General features: G+C 31.2%; 1 protein-coding gene across 2 annotated transcripts; it reads left to right on the top strand.

Moving 5' to 3' along the window:
* Nucleotides 1-2,272: 2,272 nt before the first annotated feature.
* Nucleotides 2,273-13,357, top strand: LOC132749110 (collagen alpha-1(XIV) chain-like). Of its 2 annotated transcripts, XM_060738795.1 has the most exons (13): nucleotides 2,273-2,415; nucleotides 2,809-2,824; nucleotides 3,274-3,515; nucleotides 4,006-4,230; nucleotides 4,825-4,951; nucleotides 5,491-5,619; nucleotides 6,109-6,135; nucleotides 6,732-6,868; nucleotides 7,317-7,454; nucleotides 7,871-8,027; nucleotides 8,241-8,369; nucleotides 8,652-8,672; nucleotides 8,913-9,782. In XM_060738795.1, the coding sequence occupies exons 1-13, from the start codon at nucleotides 2,374-2,376 to the stop codon at nucleotides 9,467-9,469; spliced, it is 1,947 nt and encodes a 648-aa protein (XP_060594778.1). In that variant the 5' UTR covers nucleotides 2,273-2,373; the 3' UTR covers nucleotides 9,470-9,782. The 2 variants fall into 2 exon arrangements, with proteins under 2 accessions (XP_060594778.1, XP_060594779.1); XM_060738796.1 differs by lacking the exons at nucleotides 5,491-5,619; nucleotides 6,109-6,135; nucleotides 6,732-6,868; ... (3 more) ...; nucleotides 8,652-8,672; nucleotides 8,913-9,782 and adding exons at nucleotides 11,111-11,503; nucleotides 11,985-12,011; nucleotides 12,393-12,413; nucleotides 12,598-13,357.
* The last annotated feature ends 11,144 nt before the right edge of the window (nucleotides 13,358-24,501 follow it).

Genomic DNA, 24,501 nt, shown 5'->3' with positions numbered 1-24,501 from the left:
CATTGTATCTATTTTAGAAGATTCGTGAAGAAGGAACGAGATAAAAGAACTAATTATAACCAGGATATACACCATTTTCTACACACAACGGTCCTCTCATTAAAATCTGACGTTTTTAAGTGTATAAATTTGCAGCTTTATAAAAATGATGTCGAACAACTTTTCATTTGTTTTACAAATTGATTATTTCATGGTATGATTCATTTCATATTATTAAAACGCCATGTATTGGTGTGTTCAACTAGCTAAACTTTCAGCACCAAATTGAAAAGTTATCATTATTATTATTATTATCATCATCATTATTATTATTATTATTATTACTGGTGTCATATGAAGAAACATGGTGGTGACCCGAGTAGGACTCGAGCCAAGAATCCCTGTGTTGAGAGGCAGACACCTTAACCACTCGGTTAATAGATATAAATTTCTGATATAAAACAACAATATAACATTACATTATGAACAAATTAAAGATCAGTATGGGTTTGAACATCTGGCTGAAATACATGTAGTATGAACATTACCAACAATAAAAGTGACATAGGTTTTAAAAATCTGCTAACGAAACTTCATAACACACAACTAATCCGAGACAATGTTATAAAATTTGACGTCTCTAAGATGATCGTAAATTTTGAGCTTATAAGTAAAGATCACAACTTTTCATTATGTTTTTGATATTATGGCTTGACATATTCATATGATTATAAAATTGTTGGTGGTCCTTGCTTAAACTTAAAATTGTATGCACAAGATATTGGAAATATACTGTAGACATATTTATTTACTTTTCGTCAACGACTGAAAGATTGTTTTGAACAAAAATGGCATACTTATTTACTTAAATAAAGTTGAGTTGAGTTGAGAAACTAAACAGGTGGCATCAATTTATATCTGTTCGTTCGTTCGTTCGTTCATTCATTCATTTATTCACATATTTTTTTCTTATATTACACTTATTTCAATTAAACTCAATTCGTTTCAAAAATAATTTCTGTTTGATGATTAAATTGAAACACGTATTATTATATGTTACAGTTTCAATACATAACATGCTGTGCAAAACTTCATAGAAAGAAATTAATATAAAATTATTGTACACTTACTTTAAATACCATTAACTTAGTTACTTAGACCAAGAAAATAGATGTATTTAATATTTTTTAATTCATTTCAATAACAAAAATACAGATGATAATTTTTTTCTGGTTCTCCGTGTATAAAAAACACACTTCTTTGTTGATTCAGATTTTGTATAATAGTTCTAGAATGTTGTACATGTTACAACAATGAGCGGTCAATGACCAAAAGTCAATGAGTCCTTTGTTTCATATTTTAGTATTAGTACAATTGGTACAATTAATAAAGAGTAATTATTGAAACAAACGCACTGGTTCACAGAACAGAAATCAACAGTTTAATAATGTAAATACTATTATTTGCAACCATAGTTAATATCAAACTTTTGGCAACTTTAAAATTCGCCAAAATGCCATTTTGATATCAGATGTTAAGTGCAGTTGTTTAATGCTTTTATTCAGTCTGGTGCCATACTTTATCATTCCCGCATAATGTATTTGACTCATTCTATAAATATCTGCTCTAATACGTGGCTGTGTATATAATTATAAATTTATCATACCATAAGAATGTGTTACATAATCGAAGTTATTTTTGGCAAAACAAAATAAAAATAAAAAAACACCAGCAAACAAACAAACAAACAAAAATAAAATTCTGGAATGTGACGGTCATTAAAAGCATAGTTAAATGAAAACCTAAAAAAATGCTGCATATCGGTGGCACGTTGATTGACAGCAGCTTCCGTTCACCACCCCCCCCCCCAAAGCACCGGCTTAAGCATGGCTCAACATATACATTGGGAAAAAGTGCCCTTAAACGGTACAATGATGCCATCGATAATGATTTGTCTTTTCCAACAGTAACATATTTCCATTTTGACTAATTGATATTTAATTTATTGGCTACTTGATTTTATTATTTTGATATTGAAAATACCCCGCAAATTTACTATGAATACTTCAAGATTGAAAAAGGACATGTCCATTACTTCATTATTTCAGCAAGAGTACATGCAAAACATTCCAAAATTACGTAAATAGTCCCTGTAATCACAACATGTCTAAATACCATACTAATTATACCGTCCCTTAATTGCCCTACAATTACATCTATTTATAAAACAATGCCTTTGTATTATACAAAAAAATACGTTTACCACTTAAATGTTGGCGACATACGAAATTCCAGAAGGCTGCGTTGCCATTGTAAAATGTCTATATATATACACGAGGCTCAAAAGACCATAGATTTGTGAAAAATAAATTCACAGGAAAGATCCGAGCAAAAATGCCAGGAATTAAGAAAGTCACGTTGTTATTATTTCTAACGGTAAGCGATATTTCATCTTACATCGATATTAAACATCTCTTATCTATTATTTTATTTAAGATTCCATATGTTAATTTGTCAAATGATTGGATATCACAATTTAATATCTCACTCATTTTGTACGTTACTAAGCAAGCGTGATTTTAAATGTCACTCATGTTATTACTTTTGTATTAATATTCTTGTAAATAAATCTTCTAAATAATTTTGTAAATCCTATATTTTAAAACGTGATGTTTTGAAAATTAAGACTAAACAAGTAGGAGTAGGGTCAAACACCAACGATTCCTAGGTTGAGTGACACCCCATAACCATTAGGCTACCGCTGCCTCCTTTTTAATGAAAATTTATAAAGCATGTCTTATAACAAAGCTTTTATTTCTTTTCCGACAGGTTAACATTATATTGGGTGAGTAGGACGTTATTTCATTGCGTCTTTTTTATTTTATTTATTTTACTTTTTTATTTTATTTTATTTTATTTCATTTCGTTTTAAATTCATTTTTGCATCAAATTATTCCTTTAGACTGGAAGGCAAAAACGTGATGTTTTATACAAGTTGTAAAAAGGGAAGTATATATATGACTAATACAATACATGTATTAACACAGACTTGTCAAGAACTAAAATTCTTTAAAATGATTTTATTCCAATTATTATAATAATAATTTATATAGTTTACTTCTATGGTAAAATATTGAAATGACGGTATACTGCACGTTATTATATTGTATACATTGTGTTTCTAAACAGATAGTGTATATGTAAACTAATATTAGAAACTGAAAAGAACAATTATGACAAAGTCCGTAGCCTGTCACCCTCGTTAGAATGCTATATTTGACTGTTGTGTTACAGGATCTGAAGTTTCAGAATCTCAGCCATGTGGAATCCCAGCAGATGTTGCCTTTTTAATCGACAGTTCAAGGAGTATCAATTCAAAAGACTATGCTAAACAGATAGAGTTTGTACAAGAAATGGTGGGAATGTTTGAAATCGGGCCAGATGCCACACACATTGCAGCTCTGACATTCGCTGATAAAACTGCCGTTGAATTCTATTTTGGCGAGTACGAAACCTCAGAAGCCGCAAAGGAAAGGGTGTGTATTATTATAAAAAAAAAAACAACATTTTGACCATTACCATGCTAAATGTGTTAAATTGCTTTGTCCATCTTTCAATCTTGACAAAACCATTCATCATTTTTAGGGAATATGTCGTAATATATAAGTACTGGGGGAATAGTTAGCAATGTAGAGCATGATCTGAGTCTGCCCTGGTCCCGTGTGTTAAGTCACGGCAGGTTTACGGTTAAAACGTTTCTAAAAAATTTGTACATGTAATTTTTTTAAAACTTCGATCATTTCATTAATTAGAATAAACATTTCAAATACTATATTAATATTAAAAGAGTCTATATGATATTACAGTAGTGGAAGTATTATCAGAGTGTTCACTAATGTGTATATTGTATAAAACTAACAACGAGTAGACTTTTTTAACATTACCGATTTACGCCTGTTACATTTCAAAGAATTGTCAAAATCATTGGTCATACCTTAAAACTAATTCAACCTAATTGTTGAACAGATTGGGAACATTGCGCATGCAAATGGAGGTGCTACATACACACATAATGCTCTAAAGTCAATGCGCGAAGATATTTTCACTGTTGAAAATGGTATGCGTACTGGAGTGCCAAAAATAGGGATCCTACTAACTGATGGAAGATCTACAAGTGCATATCGTACACAAAAAGAAGCCAATCTGACCAAGGCAGCCGGTATTAACATATTGGCTGTCGGCATAGGAAGTGTAAGCACGGTTTCTTTTTATTTTGATGGTAAAACTTTATGTAGTAATATGTGCTAAAATGTAACTCTTGTAAGGAATCATTTTTTACAGGTATTATTTTACGTTTTATGGTCAGGAAAGCATTGTTATAAATAAATTTAAGTGTGTAGAAATATGTATATAACAGATATTTATTTTATATTTACATATGTATATTTTACATTCAATTGAGCCGCGTCATGACAAAACCAACATAATGGGTTTGCGACCAGCATGGATCAAGACCAGCCTGCGCATCCGCGCAGTCTGATCAGGATTCATGCTGTTCGCTTACAAACCCTATTACAAGTAGAGAAACTGATAGCGAACAGCATGGATCCTGATCAGACTGCGCGGATGCGCAGGCTGGTCTGGATCCATGCTGGTCGCAAACGCATTATGTTGGTTTTGTCGTGACACGGCTCAATTTATCCGCTTGGACATCATTTCCTACAGATACGCCGAGCAGCATATACAAGAAGATCTTACTTTTAGTACATTATTATTACAGATTAATTTGATTGTATGTTTTTACTTGCAAATTGGTTTGATTGGTTTGGGCATTTCTTATTACAGATAAATCGTAACGAACTTGAAACTCTTGTTTCACCGCCATCAGATAAAAACTTTTTGTACAGAAAGAGCTTTGACGAACTAAAATCAGAAGCAACAAAGAAACTGGTGGCACAAACTGCATGTGCAGGTACTTATGTGTGTTTTTTTTCCTTCTTCAATTTCTTTGTTTTTCTGTATAGAGGAAAAGGACACATTCATTATCGCAAGGTAAGTTGCATAATGCGGGGAGCAAACGGTTTGTGCCTCAGATTCTCTTGTCAACACATTTGCAAATTTTCATTAAATAATGCAAGAAGAAATAAATGTTGCCTGGTGTAAGTCGAAAGTTTTTATACAAACAATCAAAACAATTTAATCTATGTATCCCCTAAAAATGCATTAACATTTACATGTATATGAAATAAATAATGATATCAATTAACTATAACTTTGTCCTGTATGTAACGTACGTATAGCATAATGGTGGATATTACAGGAATAGAACACTTGACTTAGAGTTTAAATAAACAATTTGTAAAAGCGTGTGCCATTGATAATAACATTAATACAATATGATATAATAAGAAAAGGAGCAGATTCACCTCATATTTAACTATATAATTTTGATGATTAAATATATAACTATCATAATTTATGCATCACGTTTACAATAAAATGTGCCTACAGTCATCGAGACGACAACAACAACTACCACCACCACGACGCCCACCACGACAACAACAGAACCAACAACGACGACGACAACAACAACAAAGAAACCTACGACTACCGAACCACCACCAACTACTTCAGACAGTAAGTCATACTGATATTTTCGCTCAATGCCAGAGAAAAATGTCTGATTCTTATATGTCTTCACAAATACACAGAATCGTTTGATTGGTTCTGTTTCTCATTAATTGTTTACATTCACGACTGTTCTTGAAAAAAAAGTTTTTTATTAAGCAATAAAGTAATAAAAAGACGGAGTTTCAGATAGCTTTGAAATAACTCCCAGCGTGTATGTCGTGAGGTCAGTTCAATTTTGAGCTGATGTATTTTAGAAAAAAAGCTGAATGTATGAAAATTGTTATCAAAATGCTGATCAAATATTTATTGACACATAGATATTTTTAAAAATTCAAACTTTCTCAACATATTTGCAACAGATGAATAAAGTTCTTTTTTTATCAAGTAAAGATTTTTTGACGACGTTAATATTAATTACAATATAATATAGTTTATTTAAACACAGAAACATAGTTAAACTGTGTCGTTACTAATGAATTTATTTTTCTATCTAAGTGATGATGGCAGACCAAGCAGCTCTAAGTAAGTACATATTTCCTCTTTATTTGTCAAAATTTTGTATTAAAAATAAAACAGTAAAGAAACTAAATTAAAAGCACAAATAATAACAAAATACCATTGCAATCTGTTTTTTCGGAACTATTCTTTTGTTGCTATGCAACTACGTGTAGATGACGGCGCCAATAAAAAAATCCTAGTTCGTTCAAAACGTAGATTTCAGATGTCCAAAAACGTAGATTAATGTTAATTACTGTTTGCATCTGTAACGTTAATCATGGCATTTGAAATAGTTTAAATTGGCAATCGTTATTATCATATACCTGTAAGAAGTGTGACCTTAACCCTAAACCTGCTGAATTTCTTAAATGAACTTGCCCAACCTACATTTTAGGACTGTCCATTATAAATTGTGGTGATACCCAAGATGAAAATTAAGTTATGTCAGCCAACAGAGACGGCATAGACTTTCAGGCTGGCCTAGCTCTGTACTGGTGGTTGAGTCTGACCACTATCATTTTCAGCAGTGTAAGGTTTTACGGCATTAAATAGGTATTAACTGTTAAACTTTTCATCTTTTTAAGAACTGAAATAATATTTTGGATTATTTATTTATTCAGCTTGCCAGGGGAAAGAAGCCGATGTTATTTTGCTTGTCGATATGTCCAGTAGTATCTGGTCAAAACATTTCGACGATGAACTTCATTTCCTTGCCGATCTTATTGGAATATTTGACATTGACAGTGGGAAAACAAGGGTATGTAACTCTTGGTATTTAGGTATATATTTATATATGATGATTTATAAACATCCCATGCCTATTTGTGACTCCGTAAAAATGATATACGTATTGCACGGCTATGCATATATTTTGTTATACAAACGTATTGTAAAAACGCGCAAAATATAAGCGGTGATAATGAAAAATAATTCTTTTGCACTTTAAACATTTTTTTTTTATTTTAGGTATGTGATAAATAGAGTATCATATTCGTGTAGGTCCATTACTGAATTTATCAAAATAATAATATGAAAGCTTCATGCACGAATATGAATGTTAATTTCTATATCCTTTTTTATTTCTTTAGAACTACGTGTATTATTTAGGCTATTTTGAAATCATTGTAATTTATCTAGAATGTCAAAAACATAGTCTCAAAAAAACAAAATGGAAATTGTATAGACAAAATTCTTGTATCATATAGGTTGGACTGGTAGCTTTCAGTGACAATGCCGAACCGAAGTTCTACCTCAACGATTTCAAGAACAATGAAGATATTAGAAATGCTATCCTAAAAGTTAAATCTGAAGGTGGAATAACTAACACCCACCTTGCTTTACAGGTAATTGTATGCGGGTGACTTAACTAACACCCATCTAGCTTTACAGGTAATTGTATGCGGGTGACTTAACTAACACCCATCTAGCTTTACAGGTAATTGTATGCGGGTGACTTAACTAACACCCATCTAGCTTTACAGGTAATTGTACGTTGGTGACTTAACTAACACCCATCTAGCTTTACAGGTAATTGTATGCGGGTGACTTAACAAACACTTGTCAGACTTTAAAGTTTATTGTGTGTGACTTAAGTAACATACTTACAAACATTAAATCAGCCCCATAAGTATGTATATGCATTTTAATTAAGACGTCTTTTTATGAGTACTTTTTTGTGAAATCTTATAAAATTGGTGTACAATTTGTTGTAACTAACCACTTCCTATTCTTATAAATAACTTTTTTTATTTGATGACAGACATTAATTCAAGAAATGTTGAAAGCAAAACATGGTTCCCGGCCTGATGTAGCGCATATCTGTATTCTGATTACTGACGGGAGATCCAGCAAACCGGAACTAACGTTACCAGAAGCTCAACTTGTACACAAGTCCGGCGTCAATGTGTTTGCAATTGGTACATAAAATATTCTGAATATCATTTAGTTTTCATACCATTGTTTGATATTAATGTGTCTTTTGCAATTGAAAATGGTCCAGTTAACAAAAAACGAAAAGAAATAAAAAATGACGAACAAATAAAAAGAACATTACGAAAATGTAATACAAAACAACAGGCTAACAGTTGTTTTTTTATCATTTTTATCCGGATTTCTTTCTGTTTAACTAGGTGTTGGCAATATGACAGATTTTGATGAATTGAAATTGATGGCGTCAAAACCAGAGTTTGCTTACGATGTGGACAGTTATGACATGTTGAAATACATACGTTACCTTCTGGCATATAAGGCTTGCGAAGGTACTAGTAATGAAAAAATATACAATATCAACATGAATGTAAATGAAAGACCGTTTATACTCGAACAAAAGTGTGTCTTGAGCATATAAGTAGCTTTACAAGAGATGTATGACTGATTGACCATAGGTTGAATAAGGCTGGCTTGTCGTGAATATCGAATTAATTATCTATATCATATTATTAAACTAATTGTTAAGTTTATATTCCCCTTGCATAATTTACTGTGACAATGAATATGTTACTTTATTTGCAATTATTATTTTAAGTTCCTTTTTCTTACAGTGCCACAAGGTGACCAGCCACGTAAGTTGAGATTTCAGAAACAATTTTAGATTATTTCAACCTTTTGGAAAATAGCTTGAAATAGCATCATATGAAATTATCATCACGAATATTTTTTTTCATTTGTTTCATTAAATAGATTCATTCAACTCAATTTTACAACTATTTTATACAAACAGTTTGAACACATAAATGAATATGATATTAGTATGTTAACAGAATGTTTAAATTTAGATTTATTGATGAAAAACTTTTATTCAGAATGTGCGAAAAATCTAAAGGCTGACATTATGTTCGGTTTATATGGAATCGGGGGCGAGGATAGAAACAAGGTGACGGACTTTATGAAGAAGGTAGGTGGCGCTTTTGATCTTGAGTCCGGAAACGTGAAGATCGGTCTGAATGAGGATTGTGGAAAGGCAATGATAAAACTTCAAGAATTCGGAGACAAGGAATACTTTAGTACCACTGTTGATGAAGTCATGGGAACCGAAATCTCAACGCTGCTTGGTAACCTGCGTAGAAGTTTTGGGTTTTCTAGAAAGGATGCAGACAAAGTGGTTATACTGGTCGTGTCAGGAAAGCTCGAAGGTGTGGAAGAAGAGGAGTTCTACGAAACTGTACAGAGATTCAAGCATGGTAACCGAGTCATCGTTGTCGGCGTTGGTAAAGGCACTGACAAGAGTCAACTCGAGAAATTAGCAACTTATAAAGACAATAGTGAACCTGATGATTCTCACGTGTTTATGGTCGACGATTCTGATGATTTACTGTTTGAGGTCAAGAAAATACATCATCTCATGTGCAATGCTCAGTAAACATGGAAACATAGAAAATCGCATTGTTAACCCCCGCACCTTACACGGTTTCCTGTGACTACATGTCCAAATTTGGGACAAAATCATAAAAGCATATAGGATTTAAAAAGTTTGTATCAATGATTTATTGACACGTGTGACTGTGTGTTAGTTAATATACTTCTTTTGTGTAACATTCCCATCTCGTCCATACAACAGAAACTTATCTCATTGCTACTTGTAGAATGTACATTGATGACCAGTCATGAGAATCGACTGTGATTTGCGCATGCGCAATGTATATTCGTGAATAAAGTTATTGTTCTTTCGTAAATATTGCTTAATATAAGGTATGGCGATGAGGAAGATTTTGATTCGGGGTAAACACGCTTTCATTTAGCATTTGATTAAATGTCTATAATGGTCAAAACATTGTACTTAATAAAAGATTTTTCATCAATTCTTTAATTCTTTTAGTACCATTTAATATTTCATTTATTATATTTTGATTATATGAAGACCTATTTACATGTATAACATTTATTTCTAATAATAAATTTTTGGCTAGTAAGAGAAATAAGCCACACAGAAAAAGTTGAAGCATGACACGGACGTTATCGTAGATGGCCGATGAGGTTTCCTTGTTCACCCTTTATTTTCTTAAGTTTTAACTTCTATTTGTCAGGGTCACGTGGCGACTTCCTAATGTTAAGTACATACTAGTACTGCCTTCAAATATAACTCATTTAATATATATCGCCTTCTTTCGCAGATCATGAATCAGTATAACCTTAATTCATGAAGGCAGTCTCAGTATCGTAGATCATGTACCATCTTTCATGTATAAAAGTTACTATATATTCGGTCAGAAGGATTCAAAATTGCTCAGGCAATCTGTAAGCCTGAGGTTTTATGATATGCAATGCTTTTTTCATTGAATTAAGCAACATGTTTTTGTCAATCATCTGTAGACAATATATCAACCATAGTTTTCACTCATAATGCAATATTGTCATTTTACCAAGTCACATATTCCTTTTAAAGTTTGTTTTACACCAGGCAACATATATCTACATACTTAAATTATGTTTCTTAATCAATGACATTCAGCTAATAAGCAAAACCTTTAGACAGGTACAGGAGTCAAGGATATCAGCACTATCTATAAGATTTTCATTTTCCAAGCAAGAACCAAAGAAGAAGTATTCATTTAATTTTTGCATACAATATTTTCGTTTAAAAGTTACCAATAAAACTTATATACCCGTGAAAATCTTGGAACCTTGGAGTTGAGATGATAAGAATTTTGAATTGCTGAAAAGCGCTCTTCAAAATAAGATAGGTAAGTTGAATGTTTTTTTATCGCTTTCTTTGATATAACTTAAACACTACAAATATCTTGTGATTAACCACAGACCAGAATGGTAAGTATTTAGGCAAACCATTTAGTAAACTGTCAAAACTAGCACCGAATTGCAAGTCTTTTATATACCCCTTCATTTAAGACATATATAATCTACATTGAAATTAGGAACACTTTCCCAAAGTCATTCTATTTTATAATTACTTTTGCTACCTGATTGAAACAAATTTTTCACAAATCTCTTAAAAGTCGTATATTTATTTTATAATTGTCCGTATGTAAAACTTCTATCTATTTAGCACTGGATATCACGTCAGAGGAGACAACCACACAACTGAAGACAACACAGATGTCAAAAACAACAACTTCACTGCAAACTGAGACAACTGAAACACCATCAACAACAGAAACAACAACAACGCAGGGACCAATAAAAACAACAGCAGAAACAATTAGAACGAAATCAACTGTTGCAATATCAGTTCCAGAAAGTAAAACGACACCATTACCTGTATCAAAGAAGTTGCCAACAGAGGCAGCATCAACAACAACAACGGTGTCTACAACAACAACGATGGGAACTACTTCCACAACAGAAACAAAAACTATCGTAACAAAACCGGAACCGGAAATTAACACGCCAACTTTAACAACAACAACATTATCATCATCAACAGCATTCGTATCAACAGGTAAATGTAAATGTGAAAAATAGTTTACTCGCGTAATATATTACAATGACGCGAAACATTTGGAAAAGTAAATAGTATTGCTGTGAAATTGTTAAGATATGGAGTACAAGTATTTTCAAAAAGCAATGATTTCAAAAAGCAATTTAAGTTAAAGGAATGTAAAATGCTTGATAAAATCTTTTTTTCAAAACAGCAATTAAATTTGTAACAGTTAACCGCGGCGTCCGTATTGGGCGTTATAATAGTGATATGGCAGAATTACTATTAATAATAACACAATATACAATTTGTAGGACAAAACTGGCGTTAGAGGTTTGCCTTTTATTTTTCATTAAATCGGGGTATTTCTAATAGTTGAAAGACCATGACTTAATATAATACTTTGGCCAAAGTGGAACCTGCATGCATTGGTAGCATACTTGCATTATTAATTGTGCTTATGCTAAAATATATACACAATGTTACTCATTTAACATTTCAGAAATGCCAGACGAGGAGCATGGGAAAAGTAAGTTTTCTATTCCTATTTTACTCTCCGTAATTGCTAATAGGGACTGCCTCTCTTTAATCAGTAGACGTTTGACAATATTTTCATAATAACTGCATGCTTTGTTGTGGCACTAAATGGTTTGAATTAACATAACTATAAAATGACAGTCACAGTATGCACTAGATTTCCGACAACCACTGACTCGATAATTATTATTAATTATCATTAATTATTATAATCACTGGTTTTATCCTAAGCAGTAATCGCTAATATGCAAATTTCTAGCATTATCACAGAGTATACTGTAAAGCTTTAAGTATGGAATTTGCTGATTGCTATAAATAACATCGTTAGGAACTAGCGATCGAATGAATTAATTTCATTTTTTTAATGTTTCAGAACCTCAGAAAGACCAACCAAGTAAGTTACTTAAGTTATTTTTAACATTTTAACATAAGTCACATTCAATCCACCGTTGTTAAACAATAAAACAAAAACAAAAAAACTAACAAAATACAAAAAGCTGTAGGTCTTTTTTCAAATTTAGCAATATATGATATAAGATATCCACTAAAATACAATATATAAATGTGCTCGTCTTCAGAATGTATGCCGTTAGTGAAAGCCGATCTTATATTTGGACTACAAGCAATTGGTGGAGGTGACCGTGAAAATGTCGCCAATTTTATCAAGGCGATCGGTGGCGGGCTTGATCTTAAATCAGGTAATTTCAAACTTGGCATCAAAGAGAACTGCAAGGAAAACGTGTTATATCCAACAGAATTCGCATATTTCGAAGACTATAACTATGCCTTACATGACGTCATGGAGTCAGACATTACACCTATTTTGTTACATACACGGCGAGCATTCAACCTATCCAAGCGGCGAGCAGACAGGGTGGCGATTCTTCTAATCTCTGGAAAACTTCACGACGTGGACAGGGCTAAACGGCTTGCTAAACAAATAAAGAAGAACACAAAAATTATCGTTGTCGGCGTCGGCAAATACTTTGACACTGAACAATTGCAAGGTCTGGCAAGTTACAGGGACAGATCTGAGCCGGATATATCGCATGTGTTTCCGGTCCCTGACTCCACAGACCTCCCTTACATTGTGAAGAAACTAAATAAACTTTTGTGCAACTAGCCACAAACAATAGCAAAATTGTCTTTTGCCATGTTTTGATTCAAATTAATTTATAAACAGTATTGGGGGTTATATGCCTCCGAAATATATAGGGCTTGTGCTTTCATAAAATACAAAACAGCATTAACTTTGTTTCGTTTTCAGTATTTCATATTTATTATTTGATCTTGTTTCGCTTTAAGTAAAATATTTATTAAAATTTCTGAAAAAAATAACATTTTATTTTTTATTTGTCTTCGGGATCATTGATTCCAACACTTAATTAGCGAAAAATGACTGCCGGTGCTAGAGGGCGAGAGGGATGTTGCACTTTTTATAATATCCCTCATGTACAGACTCAATCAAACCGAGTCTGCAATTTTCATGTTATTTTGTTGTAAATAATGTTTCCGAGGAATCAGTTTTTCCAGATTTTTTTTTTAAAATACCAATCAGTTATACATAAGAATGCCGCCTATCTGAGCGTCATTGCTTGTCAATTGCGCCACAATAAAAGTAAAATGTTGTCTCAATCCAGTTCCACTTCATCGATCAAAAAATCAATACTAGTTATCTGCAAATAGATAGCTAATGTTATCTATACGAATTAAAATGGTTTTGAATAAAATTGAAAATATGTACGAAAGAGTATATATATAGCTCTGTGTCACTCACTAAAACTAAATAATTTGATCAACACCAATATAACACACAACATTTTTCTATCGGCTTAAAAGATTCATTAGCAAAAAACGTAGTTAGTTCTAGAACCTGGCAGAACAGGCCGAAAATAATGCCAGTATATAAATATCACATGACTGTTGGGGTGATAGTGGATATTGTCAACCGGAAAACTTGCATATTACCCAAAGGCACAGCTTCTTATAAAAACTAGTTCAGGCAACAATGCAGTTCGATAAATAAGGGAGCAATTATATATTAAACTCGATTTCTGATTAAGTTTTTGTTTTGATGGGAAGCTTATGTAATTATAAAAGATTTACTAGTGCAGTTAATCTGATTTCCAGAATCTTAAAACTTTCTGTATATTTTTAAATTTCGTTGTGATCTCCACAAATTCAACTTCGCGGATTCTTGGCCGTTAACACATAAAATTTTAATCGCAGTATCGTGCAACTGGAACTATAAAATGTCACCATCGGCATCGGTGGTTAGTACATGTACGTTGTAGTGAAACAACAAACCAAGAAAACAGGACTGGTGACGTTTCCTTAATGTGGGGATATTTTTTGCAATTTCTTAGAATTCCCATCAGAAAGAAAATAAACTTAATTTCTTTAACTGAATATTTACAAAGTTGCAATCTACTTCCAATAATCTCCATATTACAACATGTATCTTTTTTTCCAAGCAAAAAAGTATTTTTTTGGATACTGTAGCTCATTTTTCTTCTTTTCTTTATAGGAGGGGTATGATCAAAGCCACAGATATATAACCGAGAATGAAATGATAAATTTAAGTCGGGAGATTTTTTTTTAAAGATTTATTGTTAAAGCCGCAGAAATTATCACTGATAAAGTTATAGTCTATTTAGAACATTAATGAGCCGCGCCATGACAAAACCACATAGTGCGTTTGCGACCAGCATGGATCCAGACCAGCCTGCACATCCGCACAGTCTGATCAGGATCCATGCTGTTCGCTTACCAACCCTATTACAAGTAGAGGAACTGATAGCGAACAGCATGGATTCTGATCAGACTGCGCGGATGCGCAGGCTGTTCTGGATCCATGCTGGTCGCAAACGCACTATGTTGGTTTTGTCGTGACGCGGCTCATTTTCTTTTGAAACAGTTTTTATAGTTCATCAACCTCTAAAACATTACAAACAAACAAGATATTTATCACTCAATTATCATTTGATACAATTTAGTTTGGTAGCTAAATTTTTTAATTATTAATAGACATAACTAAACAACACTGAAGTTTTCTCCAAAACAACCCACTGCAATTCTGTTATGTGAAAAAGAAATGCTTTCTAGTATGACCAGAATATATTAAAAGCTTAAGAATCAAACAAAAATAACAAACTATCATAAACAGATCTACAAATATTATGCCGGAATGTTTTTCAAACAAATACATTCAAAAATAGATTCCTGCAGATACACTAAACGAAACTTAAAAGTAATCTGACTGAAAATTTGAGAATATCTTGTGTCATATTAAATTAATTTAACCCAGTGGTGAGAGCCAATGCACGTGAGAGGTGTTGCACGTCTGAACACGCTCAATTAACCAGTCTGCAATGGTCAACTTCTTGTTTTTATTTATTTTTCGATGTAAAGCAATCTCATCTTTTAAGAATTTCTTTGACCATAATGTTACTAAATTATTCTTTGCAAGGTTGATTACGCATGAAAAACATTCAAGTAGACGACATATTTCACCAATGAGCATTTCTTAAATCGATTGAGCAGACATTTTGGAAAAATACTCGAATCTGAGAACTTCTATGTTTCATAAAATATATTTTGATACATCACGCAAAATAGACACAATACAATTATTGATATGTAATTAAACTATCTACATGTGTATCTATCTACAACTATTGGCCCCTTGGTCTTCAATTTATTTTACCACCTATTTTAAAGGAATTAATATGAATATATTTATATAATAGATGATAATGTCTTTACAGCTCAAAATGATCTTCAAACTAATGAATGTACTGAAATAAGTCAATATTAGATTCTAATTTATTTCTAAGATAGATAAGGTGCCCAATTATATACAAGTATTTGAATAGCAACAATAAATAGTATGAGAGGAACATAACTTAATGCCAGAACAAGTTTAAAATTTTTATTTCAAACCTACTAGTTTCAGGTATTCACTATCCTTTTTCAAGTATTTGAATAATCAAAAACCTGCAAACTTATAATTTTTGTTGCACTTGTATATGTATAGTAACAAAAGTATGGATACAAATTAAAATTATCAGAAAACCTGAAAATCCTAATTAAGTATTATTTCAATTGGATTTTTATAGATTAATAGAGCTTTCAGAAAAAGTTCTTATTATGTGGTCATTTCATTGTTCACTTTATACAATGAACCAAGTGTGTATGCTTTTATAATTCTAACTTGGTAACTCGGTGTCCATTGATAACTTTATAATGAACCAAGTATGTATGCTTTCATGGAAAGTAAAGCTGACTTAAGAAATTAAAATGTTTCAATTTAAATCAACAATGACCTGGCAAAACATTTCAAGTTTAATCATGTCAGTGTAACTGTGTAACTGTGGACACAATGGATGAAGAGTGGTAGAGAAAGTTCACCTCTGTGCACTTTGTGTTTAATGAGCTAAAACTAAAACATGTATGAGCAATACATAATTAGGTGAAACCAACCTTTTTAGAGCTTATCATTTAAAGGCCCATTATGCCTTAGAAATGCTATCAATTTTATGCCTCAAAAACTACATTTTTATCTTGTAACAGTTTCCAAAAAATATTCATTTGCCATATAGATGAACCATCTTTGCTCTGTTGGCAATTGGTATAATTATAGTGAATTAGTATATGTATCAAAATACTACATTGTTTACATTTTTGCTACCTTTGTAACTAATAACTTCACATTCAGCGTTTCTTTCTTAAGCTGTAAATCATCTAACATGCTCTTAGTCCATAATTAAAACATTTATAAACACATGTTTGATATTTCTAATGAATTTAATAAATATGGATATCTGAGGTATATTGTGTCTTTAAGTAAGAGAAAAGTTATTCTAATTAATGGTTTTAGCACAATTTCACTATTCAGGAAAATAATGTATTTAATCTATGAAATGGTGTTATAAAAGGAATATTTCATAAAAAATTACATTTTCAAGCATTATTTCATTATGGATATACAATAATGTATAATAAATTGAGATTCAGTGTGGTTTGTTAGCAAGCTTAAAACCCCGGAATTATTTGAACTTTTTATCAGATCCATTTAATCATTTATATTAACTAGAACTCCGCGAGTCGGATGTGACGCCTTGTGAACAATATAGTTTAGGAGAAATGGCCAGGACAAGAAAATTAACAAAGGGCAATAACTCAAAAAATAAGAAGTGCAGAGCAGCAGTTTCTTTGCACTTAACTTCTTATCAATAAGATATATCATCCTATGAAGTTTCAAGTCCATAGCTTTCATAATTTATGAGAAATGGCCTGGACAAAAATAAAGTATGAAAATTAATAAAGGGTAATAACTCAAAAATAAGAAATGCAGAGTACCGGTTCTTGTACTTAATGAGATCTATCATCCTATGAAGTTTCATATCCATAGCTTTTATACTTTAGGAGAAATGATCTGGACAAAAATAAAGTATGAAAATTAACAAAGGGCAATAACTCAAAAATTAGGAAGTGCAGAGTACCGGTTTTTATGCACTGCACTTCTTCTTAATGAGATCAATCATCCTATGAAGTTTCAAGTCCATATCTTTTATAGTTGAAGAGAAATGGCCCGGACAAAATTAAAGTATGAAAATTAACAAAGGGCAATAACTCAAAAATTAAGAAGTGCAGAGTACTAATTCTTGTCCACTGCACTTGAGTTATTGAAAGAAGCATGCATACCAAGTTTGAAGTCAATCAGACTTATAATGACTGAGTTATGCTCCGGACAAGCTTAAATGGGGAAGCCGACACCAACAAGGACACCGCCGACAAAAGTAATCCTATGTCGCCTTTTCAAGGCGACACAAAAAGTTTAAAAAAAACAACACTTCAATCTGTCAGTCTTCAAGAGGAAGCAAATTATAAATATTAAAACATAAAATGGAAGCTACATGTTGTAATAAAAAGCAGCAGTTATATAGTGGCAGAGTTAAATTAAATAAACACGATGTTAATAAAGCAAACAAGTCAAAAACAAAGAAAAAAAGAAAGAAAAAGATAAACATGATTTTAGAAATGAAATTTAAAAACCCTGATTTTTTTTCCTCTTTATAAAATCGGTTTCCAATCTGATCTACTTAGTAATTTTCTCACCAGAGTTTTCATATATTGCTGAAATTACTATAAACTACCAAGATCTATTGACATTTGAACTTCAACCACTACTGGTATCTGAGCATATAATACCATGCAATATTGCAAACATAAAAATTGCACTTAGTTAATATCTATTTCCTTCATAATATAAAGAATCCATGTACAGTTGTATCACCTTGACAAATGTGCAATTAAGTGCTCATTAGCCCTCCCTTATCATATACTGTAACAAATAATCATACATGTGAACTCTCCCACTTTAAGCGGGAGACTCCCACTTTCTGCAGCCATACTTTCAAAGATTTTTCTTAAAATAAGGGGTAATTTCACAAATTAAAGAAATCTCCCTCTTTTTGATGTCAGAACTTCCTTCTTTGTTTATTGCAAATTCTAAAATCTCCCTCTTTTTGAGAAAAAAATCACCCACTTGTTCATCAAAAAAAGTTCACATGTATGAATAATTGGTTTTAAAATGTTCATAAATTAAACAAATATTATATTATTTGATAAAATCTGATTACAGGAAGCATAAAATAAAAATATTTAAATAACAAAACAATCATATAAATGAGTCAGATGTCATTATAAACACAGTGTATAATTACATAGTGAATAGCTGAAGACAAAATATTGCATAGGAAAACTTCATCATGATTTGCAGGTTAATAAACTCACTAATTTTACGGACAAGCCATCAATATGTGTCCTTCCTTCCCATGTTAGAGGTAATAACTTTTATTACATGCATTTCGGTGGTTAATAGAAATATGTCAGTGAAATAAAAAAACTGATAATTCACTGTTTGAAACAGTGAAATTATCAATTTGATAATTTTCATTGTTTTGAATTTAAGCCTGTTACGTTGTTTGAGTGAAATACCAACGTGAATAGTACTTGAAACCAACTTAATGACCTGACATCGTAAATGACGTCACATTGCATTATCATTTGGCGCGATTTTCATTTAGTATTAGGTTAAAATGCCTTTTTAAACGTTTCTTTGCATATAATAAAAGGAAAATTTGTTTAGTTTAGTGTAAGATCAACTCGCGAAATATACCTTTTGATGCTCACTCTGTGAAATATATTATGATCTTACACTGAACTTAACAAATATCCTCTATATAGATTAAAATTCCAAAATAAATAGCCATTGCTTTGTTTACTTTTAACATATCAGTCAATAGATAGTGGGAAATGTTTTTATGCTAACAAAAAACAACAACATAAAACAGGAACTATAGCTTTTCAAATTCAAAAAATTGTCATTAAAGTATTATAACATTTAACAATCATAAACACTGCATAAACATAAGCTTTCATTCTCTAATCCCAAAAATATACACGTGTATGTAATTGTAATCATTCACATGATACAATGTATTATAACAAAATTTAATCATTAACATAACTTTTCTTCTCTTAGATAATGATACAGCAGTCATTCAATAAATAAATATACACAACAAAAACATGTATAGGCACATAATGGAAATTTAAGTGCACAAAATAGGTGTATAAATAACACAGACATATCTCTATATGTGTATATAACAACTGTACTATATCAAATATCTGATAATAAAAACCCTGATTTTAAATAAAAATTTTGGAATTTTTTCAAAGTTAAAATGAAACTATAGAACAAAAAGAAAACATTATTTACACAGCATATCAAAGAAATTATAGCAAATCTTTACTATATTCAAAAATTTCATTTTGAATAAAAGCTGGATGGTTGTTTTTCTTTTCTTTTATTTTTTTAGATAGGTGGGTATATAAAATGCCAGTCAAAAAGGAATGTAAAAGAAATTACGGCAAGTAGCTGGATGACTTATAATATGTTACAGAGGATTTTACCCACCTACCAGATCATTAGGAAACCTGTATATTATATATCTATAAATGATATATTGAGAAAAATTGATGAAATAAAATGCATATTTTCCTTTTCACTGCAATGAAACATTTTTTCCATATTTTCACTGGTATCTTGCCAGACTATTTTTTTTCTAAATTCAAATAATACACAAAATTTTGGTGGAATGTCAAAGAAATAAACAGAAAATTCAAGTTTTTCTTTAAAAAAACGGGACTTATTTTCATCTTTTGGTATGAAAATTATCATTTTTCACTTGTAGCTAATGCCATTCTAAACTTTTTATTTTCATAACACTCTATGTAAATAAGTCAGATACATGTATTTATAGAATAAAACTTGAATCCTCTATTTATTTAACTCTCATCTTGATCATTTTACACTTAAGCAATGATTAAAATCCCTGTAGATTTTAATAAAATATAAAAAGTAAATTGATATGTTTATATAGCAACCTCATTTCTTCAATACATGATTTATACAAAAATACTTCATATAAGTATATCTTATCAAAATTTAACTGTTTTTCATTACACAAATAAAATTCCTGTCATACACTGTTCACAAACCATCTTTCATGTAAAACTTTTCATTTTTCAAAATCTTGATCTTGAATAACATATACTCTGATGGTGTATGCCTTTTAATATGATACTAAACCAATTGTGACATATTTCAAAATGGAAATGTTTCAAAATGGTGACATGTTATAAATTGTGACATGATGTTAAAACCTGTGAATTTATTAAAAATTGTGACATGTTTCAAAGTGATGAGTGAAAAATGTATGCCTTAATGATTACACAACTTCCCAGTATTTTATGATACATCAAATATTGGGTCACATGATCCAGTGTCTTATGATACATCAGTTATCGATCATGTGTCCCAGTATTTTATGATACATCAAATATTGGTTCACATGTTCCAGTATTTTATGATACATCAAATATTGGTTCACATGTTCCAGTATTTTATGATACATCAATTATTGAGTCACATGTCCCAGTATTTTATGATACATCAATTATTGGGTCATATGTCCCAGTATTTTATGATACATCAATTATTGGATCATATGTCCTAGTATTTTATGATACATCAAATATTGGATCATATGTCCTAGTATTTTATGAAACATCAATTATTAGGTTACATGTCCCAGTATTTTATGATACATCAAGTACTGGGTCACATGTTCCAGTATTTTATCATACATCAAATATTGAGTCACATGTGGGTCATATGTCCCAGTATTTTATGAAACATCAATTATTAGGTTACATGTCCCAATATTTTATGATACATCAATTTTTGGGTCACATGTCCCAGTATTTTATGAAACATAAGTTACTGGGTCATATGTCCCAGTATTTTATGATACATCAATTATTGGATCATATGTCCCAGTATTTTATGATACATCAAATATTGGATCATATGTCCTAGTATTTTATGAAACATCAATTATTAGGTTACATGTCCCAGTATTTTATGATACATCAATTATTGGATCATATGTCCCAGTATTTTATGATACATCAATTATTGGATCATATGTCCCAGTATCTTATGAAACATCAATTATTAGGTTGCATGTCCCAGTATTTTATGATACATCAATTATTGAGTCACATGTCCCAGTATTTTATGATACATCAATTATTGGGTCATATGTCCCAGTATTTTATGATACATCAATTATTGGATCATATGTCCCAGTATTTTATGATACATCAAATATTGGATCATATGTCCTAGTATTTTATGAAACATCAATTATTAGGTTACATGTCCCAGTATTTTATGATACATCAATTATTGGATCATATGTCCCAGTATTTTATGATACATCAATTATTGGATCATATGTCCCAGTATCTTATGAAACATCAATTATTAGGTTGCATGTCCCAGTATTTTATGATACATCAATTATTGAGTCACATGTCCCAGTATTTTATAACACATCAAATAGTGGGTCACATGTTTCAATACATGTCTTTTATGATACATCAATTATTATTGGGTCATATGTCCTAGTATTTTATGCCAGTTATTTGGTTACATGTCCGATATGTCAGTTATTGGGTTACATGTCTGATATATCAGTTATTGGGCCTGTTGAGTCACACCATGGATATCTTGTAAACAAGACTGGTCATCATATCCAAACTCTTTGAAGATTTTTCCCAACAAAATCACATATGCTCGGAACGGAACCTCATACCTCTTCATTTCTTCTTCAATCTGTGGATTATGAAAAATAAACAAGATTTGCATAAAGATACATTATATTGCTACAATCTTTCCTTTTATACATGAATCAGTTAACCAGTTAATATGTTTAGTGTCATTTATAAATTATATTGATACAAAAATAAAGTATACCAAATTTTGCCTGCTCAGACTTGCTGAATTACATTATGCTTTTATTTCTAGAAATATTTTTCATAGGATATCAATATAAAGATAAAGATGGGACAGTAATGTTCAGCCTCCTTAATCCCCAGCTATATAATCACCAAAACTGCATTAACACTTTTAAATGGTTCACATCAGGGAGGAGGGTGGCAAACATGTAAGACGGCCTGAGAGATTCAAATAATGACAACGAAAGCCTTCTGTTCAAATCTTGGCACAGGATGCTATTCAGTTGGTTTTTAGACAGACAAAGGGGCAGCATGACAATGAGACAAACAGACAAGGAAAATCAGTACCCTACAACCACTAATTAATGATCACATAAATTGTATATTTTAACTGGAATCTTACTGGCAAATATAACAAAAATACTAAGTTTTCCCATACTGTTTTACATCTTTTTCGACAAATTTTGAAAATAACTTGCAAGTAAAAACTTAATCAAAGTGTGACAGAGGCACCAATGCCTCTGCAGCCTGAGTGAGTACAATAGCTCTCCCTATTCTACAAAAAGTCAACAAGGAAAGGCTGTGTAATAATTTATCAGTATAACATTACCTCATCATCCTTTTCTTTTTCACCTTTTGCCAGATTTGTCATCAAAGTCTCTTTATAAGGTGATGCCATCAAACCAGTCTGTAACACACATACAAATATTAACATTAATAATTCAAGAAAATTCTTGTATATCAACCCTTAACCTGCTTAAACTGAAAGTGGTTAGCTTATGCTACCAGTATAGAGCTCTGATTTACCAGAAGCCCCTGGTTTACACAAATGTACCAACAGAGGTCTCAGATTTACACAAATGTACCAAAAGACGCCCCTCATTTTCACAAAAGTACCTAACCATGATAAATATACCAGTATGTAACATTCATCTTATGACTGAATTTAGGAAAATTTCTTGAACGGGGCTTGAAACCCCACAATAAAATACTTAGTAATTTTTTTGTTTAATCAAATGTAACATGAAGGAAAAGGAAATAAAATTTAAAATTTGATTTTTCATAAAAAATCTTTGACTTGACTGTTTACAAAAAAATTATCAATTTTTAATCTGAATAACAATTTTTTCAACCTTTACATCAATTTCTGGCAAATTAGGGGTTTTTTAAATTTTTTCTAAGCTGCCTTGCAAGCGTTGACACTGCACTACTTAATTTTAGGCCAACTTTTTACTCCCTTTCATTCTAAGTTTTATTTCCCAGAAATTTCCCAAAAATACCAGTCCCGAAAAGTCAAACTAAAATATAATATCCAAACATATTATTGCTTAATTGTCCTTCAAAGAAAAACAGTAAAAGAAAGCCCAAAAACTAAATGCCCCACAAGGAAGACACTCATATTCAGAGTCAAATTTTTCCTTTCCCAAAACAGAAAATTTCAATTTAACTTTAAACATAAAATTTTAATTTAAGTTTTGTCCATTTCAAAAATTTAAAAAAAAAAATATTATAATTAATCAGAAATGACAAGGAAGAGCTAAAGATTCATAAAAATATTTTAAATTTATTGAAAAAATAAATAAAAATTTTTTGTATTTTTTAACCCAAAATTTTGTCAGAAAATTTCCTGTGAAGTAAACCGTTTCAGGTATCATGTTCTCACCAAACTGTTAACAGTTCATCAATCAATGATGAATTTGTAAAATAAACTTATTCAGATTTGACATTTAAACAGTCCATTGTTGATATAGGGGCATTTTCATAAAATCAAAGCACTTAAAAGTACTGATGGAAGACAATTTTCCAATTTCGAAACATTATCCATTCATACTTTTTAATTCACAAAACTTTAACTGTAAATGTAACTGATAAGCTGCAGTACTTATCAGGAAAATATTCTAACTAAACAAAGTCTTTGTATGTGTTTGAAACAACTATAATGAGCATTGTAGTATTTGCTGTTTTAAAAAAAAATTGTGTTTTTTTTAGTATTTCTATGAAACAGTATTCCAGAAATTGATTATAAACTTCTTCAACAATATTTGAAAGTTATATGTTCTTACTTATTAAGATGACATGGAACTTTATTGTGTACTGTACTTCTTGAG

This window comes from Ruditapes philippinarum, unplaced genomic scaffold, assembly GCF_026571515.1.
Source record: "Ruditapes philippinarum isolate M1 unplaced genomic scaffold, ASM2657151v2 ctg202_1_1_1_1, whole genome shotgun sequence".
In the NCBI taxonomy this organism is placed as follows: domain Eukaryota; kingdom Metazoa; phylum Mollusca; class Bivalvia; order Venerida; family Veneridae; genus Ruditapes; species Ruditapes philippinarum.
The sequence above is the reverse complement of the archived record's forward strand: the minus strand, read 5'-3'. Positions and strand labels throughout refer to the sequence as shown.